General features: G+C 34.4%; 1 protein-coding gene across 2 annotated transcripts in view; it reads left to right on the forward strand.

Moving 5' to 3' along the window:
- Positions 1 to 2683, forward strand: part of LOC136040254 (complement C1q-like protein 3) — a 29570-nt gene extending 26887 nt beyond the window's left edge. For both annotated transcript variants that reach the window (XM_065724472.1, XM_065724473.1), the window contains exon 4: positions 2383 to 2683. In XM_065724472.1, coding sequence (XP_065580544.1) covers positions 2383 to 2581 — 199 coding nt within the window. In that variant the 3' untranslated portion in view covers positions 2582 to 2683. The remainder of the gene's footprint in view (positions 1 to 2382) is intronic.
- The last annotated feature ends 3578 nt before the right edge of the window (positions 2684 to 6261 follow it).

The following is a 6261-nucleotide window of genomic DNA, read 5'->3' on the forward strand; positions in this document are numbered from 1 at the left end:
CATTAAAACTTAAAACGAAAATAGATTATTACGCATATGAGGGGTTCTTCTCCTCTTACATACCTCGCTCTTTATGCTAGAGTCTTTATGCTAGATCTTTAGTAATTTCAACTATTTATTATACGACCTTTCTGATTCAGAGGTCATTCTTAAAGAATTGGGACAAAACTTAAGCTTTAGTGTAAAGAGCGAAGTATTGAAGACGGGGTGAACCCCCTGATATACGTAATAAAAAAAATACGAATGTAGAAGTTCATTACATAATCTTAATTCGTAAGTTACGTATATTTTTACTAATAAAAATGTTCGTAAAAAATTTAAAGTTCTAGTTGCTTTTTTAAATAACAAAAAAATTGGAGGGTAACTATGCCTATTCCCCCGCTCCTTTTTTCTCAAATTCGTCCGATCGAAACTATGAGAAAGCCATTTAGCCATAAAAATAAGTTTATATGCAAATTTCGTTTTAATTATTCATGTGCAGAGAGCCAAAATCAAAACATGGCTTGATTTAAAAACTTTCAGAAATTAAATAAAAAAACAATTTTTTTTTAGTTGATAGTAAGGAGCGATATTAAAACTTATATAAGGGGCTGTTCCCTCCTCAACACCCCTCTCTTTACGCTAAAGTTTTTTACTATTTTAAAAAACAGAGTTGAGAGAAAGAGTCAAACAAAGAGTCAAAAAATTAAACGCTGATCTACAAGGGTTTCAAACCCCCTCCCCAGGAAACTTGACAGACTTGCAAATTGGTCTTTAAAATGCAGGTAAAAAAATTTATTTGCGACCGTTAGCTAAATTCCACTGGAGGAAAACCCCCCGATTCTTCATTCTTTTGGTACCCTGTCAACAAAATTCTCTTAGCATCCCCCCTCCCGAAAAGAAATCCCAGGTACGGCTCTGATTTAAGGTCAAATCTGATTAAGAATAATCAGAACGAACTATCAGCATCTCATTCTGTTCTTGTCAGATTATATTTATTTGATTATATTTTCTGATATATTTAAGAATCATGATTTATTTTATTCTGAAGGTTTAATCTATCTAGATTTTACAATTGTTCAACTGTTTTCTTGGATAAGTCTAGCAAAATTAATAGAGATATATCGTCGGCTTGCGGTGACAGTGAAGGGTACTAAACTAAAGCCTTTTCTTGTTCCTGATTTTCTGATTCCTGACGGGTCAGATTCCTCATTTTCAGCAAATTCATTTTATTTAGATGACGTAATTGTTTATCTATTTCATAGGATGAATCTGTACAAAATAGTCAGGATATGGCATCGGATCGTACGACAGTAATGGCTACCAAACTGGAGCCAACACGTCTGTTCTTATTTCTGGTTTTGTACACATTTATCCTGGTATTAAATAATCAGGATACACTGTCAGCTTTTTCAGAACAATTATTTTAGCAGTTTTCATCACATTTTTGATTTTAAGCACATTTATTTTATTTACACATTTATTTATTTATTGCTGCACATTTTTCGCTGAAATTTTTGCTGCATATTTATTTATTTTTTTTATTGCTGTACTTATCAATTTCAGTAAATAAATGGTCTATTCTGACCATATATTCAATCAATAATTTTATAGGCTGAACCTGGTAAAAAATAATCAGGATATACTTTCAACTTTTTTTAGCACATTTATTTTAGCAGTTTTCAGCACATTTTTTATTTTAAGCACATTTATTTTATTTACACATTTATTTATTTATTGCTGCATATCGATTGCTGAAATTTTTGCTGCATACTTATTTATTTTGTTGATTGCTGTCATTATCAATTTCAGTAAATTGATTAAATAAATGGTCTATTCTGACCATATATTCAATCAATAATTTTATAGGCTGAGCCTGGTAAAAAATAATCAGGATATACTTTCAACTTTTTTAGCACAATATTTTAGCAGTTTCTGCACATTTTTGATTTTCAGCACATTTATTTTATTTACACATTCATTTATTTATTACTGCACATTTATTGCTGAAATTTTTGCTGCACATTTATTTATTTTGTTTATTGCTGAAATCATCGATTTCAGCAAATTGATTAAAAATATGATCTATTCTGACCATATACTTAATCAATAATTTTATAGGCTGAGCCTGGTAAAAATAATCAGGATATATTCTCAATTTTTTTTAACGCATTTATTTTAGCAGTTTTCAGCACATTTCTGATTTTCAGCACATTTATTTTATTGAAATACTGTAATTATTTAACTATTTCATAGGATAAATCTATGAAAAATAATCAGGATATGACATAGGGCTGGATGACAGTGAAAGCTACCAAATTGGAGCCAACACGTCTATAATTATTTCTGGTGTTTAGCACATTTATTCTATTCTGACCATATATTTAATCAATTATTTTATAGGCTGAGCCTGGTAAAAAATAATCAGGATATACTGTCAGCTTGGGGTGACAGTGCAGGCTACCAAACTGGAAGCAACACAGCTATTTTGTACCTGCAACAAAATGATCGTGTCTCATTGGTGTTGCAAGAAGGGTCAATTCATGAATCGACAGTTTTTGGCAGAGGTTATACAAGTTTCAGCGGTTTTAGGATAAAATGAGGCCTATCACCTCCAGTGCATTCACGATCTCGAATTGCTATTAATGTATTTTTTATAAACTGCTATTTAAGAGTTAGATATCAATAAAAAATATTTTGGGAATTTTGTTGCTAGTTTGTTGTACTTATTGAACTAATGCTCGGAGAATAAAAAAAAATCTTATAATACATCCACTGTGTGTGTCTTTGTGTTTGGCAAATTCTAAATAACGGTCCAGAAACATATACAAACTATAAAATATTATAAACATGAAAAGGCAAAAGATAAAAAATAACCACAGAAGAAATCGCCTTCCCTCTACCCAACGCTAATCTAAAGGAACCACCAACGAGAACAGGAGCTATGAGCTCATATGGCACTTGCGACGAGACAAGAAGAGCTAAGAGCCAAGAGCTCATATGGTATGAGCTCTAACAAAATTCTAAGAATCAATAGATTGATTTAAAAGGAAAATCAAAGGCTTAATGCCGGTCAGGATTTAAAATAAGAGCTCTGAGTCACGATGTCCTTCTAAATATCAAAATTCATTAAGATCCGATCACCCACTCGTAAGTTATAAATACCTCATTTTTTCTAATTTTTCCTCTCCCTTTAGCCCCCCAGATGGTCGAATCTGGGAACCGACTTTATCAGGTCAGTTTGTGCAGGTCACGGACAAGCCTACCAATTTTCATCGTCCTAGCACGTCCAAAAGCACCAAACTCGCCAAATCACTGAGCCCCTCCCCCAACTCCTCCAAAGAGAGCGAATCCAGTACGGTTACGTCAATCACGTATCAAGGACATTTGCTTATTCTATCCACCAAGCTTCATCCCGATTCCTCCACTCCAAGTGTTTTCTAAGATTTCCCCTCCAACTCCCTCCAATTTTCAAAAGATCTGGTCGGAATTTGAAGTAAGAGCTCTGAGACACGAACTCCTTCTAAATATCAAATTTCATTAAGATCCGATAACCTATTCGTAAGATAAAAATACCCCGATTTTCACGTTTTCCAAGAATTCCGGTTTTCCCCTTCAACTCCCCCCAATGTCACAGGATCTGGTCGGAATTTAAAATTAGTGCTTTAAAGCACAAGATCTTTCTAAATATCAAATTTCATTAAAATCTGGTAACCCTTTCGTAAGTTAAAAATACCTCAATTTTCAAAATTACCCTCACAACTTCACCAAAGACAGCAGATCTGGTCCGGTTATGTCAGCCACGTATCTTAGACAGGTTTTTATTCTTTCCATCCAGTTTCATCCTGATCTCTCCGCTTTAAGTATTTTCTAAGATTTCCGGTCCACCCCCCACACCCCAATGACGCTGGATCCAGTTGAGATTTAAAATAAGAGATTTGAGTTACGAGGTACTTCTGAATAGGAAGTTTCATGAAGATCCGATCACTCCTTCGTAAGTTAAAAATACGTTACTTTTTCTAATTTTTCAGAATTAACCCCCCCCCAATAGAGCGGATCCGTTCTAATTATGTAAATCACGTATCTAAGACTTCCGCTTATTTTTCCCACCAAGTTTCATCCCGATCCCTCCAATCAAAGCGTTTTCCATGATTTTAGGTTCCCCCAGCCCAAACTCCCCTCAATGTCACCAGATCCGATCGGGATTCAAAATAAGAGCTTTGAGACACAATATCCTTCTAAATGTCAAATTTCATTGAGATCCGATCACCCGTTCGTAAGTTAAAAATAGCTCATTTTTTCTAATTTTTCAGAATTCACCCCCCCCCCAGCTACCCCAAAACGAGCAGATCCATTCCGGTTTTTTCAATCATGTGTCTAGGACTTGTGCTTATTTTTCCCACCAAGTATCATCCCGATCCCTCCACTCTAAGTATTTTCCAAGATTTTAGGTTTCCCCCTGCCAACTCCTTCTCCAATGTCACCAGATCCGTTCGGGATTTAAAATAAGAGCTCTTAGTTACGAGGTCCTTCTAAATATCAGATTTCATTGAGATCCGATCACCTGTTCGTAAGTTAAAAATACCTCATTTTTTCTAATTTTTCAGAATTACCCCCCCCCCCCTCCCCCAACTACCCCAAAGAGAGCGGATCCGTTCCAGTTATGTCAATCATGTATCTAGGACTTGTGCTTATTTTTCCCACCAAGTTTCATCCCGATCCCTTCACTCGTCTTTTCCAAGATTTTAGGTCTCCCCTCCCACCCACCCCCCCTCCCCAATGACACCAGATCCGGTCTGGATTTAAAATAACAGCTCTGAGACACAATATCCTTCCAAATATAAAATTTAATTAAGATCTGATCAACCGTTCGTAAGTTAAAAATAATTCAATTTTTCTATTTTTTTCCGAATTAACAGGCCTTCCAATCCCCCCAGATGGTCAAATCGGGAAAACGACTATTTTGAATTTAATCTGGTCCGGTCCCTGTGACGCCTGCCAAATTTCATCGTCCTAGCTTACCTGGAAGTGCCTAAAGCAGCAAAACAGGGACCGACAGACGGACAAAATTTGCGATTGCTATATGTACCATAAAAAATAACAAATATTAGCCTAAAAATGCGCTGTTTTTTGCTTTATCAATAAAATTTCATGAGTTTTTACACATGAAATTCATAAAAAAAAATTACTACTGTAAATTAAATTGTGTTCACGACACAAATTTTCCAGAAGAAAAGATGGACCTAAGGAAAAGCTTTGGAATTTTTGGGTTTAGGCACAACCTTTAAGAGGAAGAGAAAGAGAGGGAGAGGAAGGAAGTGGGGGGGGGATTAGAATATTTTTCCTCCAGGTAAGTATTAGGAAAAGCATGCTTTGGACACTATTTTCAAAATTTCTGGAGAAGAAGGGGTCTTCAAAATAACCTCAGCTCATACAACAAATACCTACACTCAGCCAGCGTTGCCAAAGCGGTGCGATTAGAAATTATTGGTGACATACAAATTTCTTGGTACATTTGGGTTTTCTGACTCAGATATTTGTTCAAGTTTTAGCTTATTGAAAATTTTCTTCTTGCTAAGGCAAGTTTTCAACCTACTGTTTAGATGATATACGTTAATTTTTCGTTGTACAGTTTCATTCGGAAAACTGGCACAGTTTATTTAAAAGCGTTGGCAACACTGCACTCTACATCTGTTGCTAAAAGCAAAATATATTATACAAATATATTAGCAAGACTATGGAATGTCTCATTAATATATATTTAGCAATTTTAAATAATTGATCTAAATAGCTGGTCTCTAAAAAGGCTTACTGCCTAAATAAATGAAATGAAATGATAAAATATCCCCAGTTTAAAAGTATTTCATGTTTTAAGTTTTTTATGCAACGAATATGTATTGACATACAAGTTTCAAATTCCAGTTATTGCCACAAGCGAAAAATGGAGTCGTACTAGGGCGCCACATTACAAAAGTAAAAAAAAATGAAAAGAAGTAGATAAGTTTCATTCTGTTTTTGATTTCCCTTAAAATACAAATGGCTGTGGTAATTGTGGTAAATTTTAAATAAGATTGGAAAAAATTATAAAAGTAGTTATTTTACTTAACTATTTAAGCCAACCAAACACAAAAACTGTAGAAAAAAACACGGAGCACAGGAAGAAAAAATAAGCTTGAAGAAACTTTTAAAAAAGACAAAAAAACATTCTTACTAGAAGACATAATTATTGTTCTTTTCTGTTTATTTTACAATTTATATTACGTTTTGTTATGATGTTATAAT

This window comes from Artemia franciscana, chromosome 20 (assembly GCF_032884065.1).
Source record: "Artemia franciscana chromosome 20, ASM3288406v1, whole genome shotgun sequence".
In the NCBI taxonomy this organism is placed as follows: Eukaryota; Metazoa; Arthropoda; class Branchiopoda; order Anostraca; family Artemiidae; genus Artemia; species Artemia franciscana.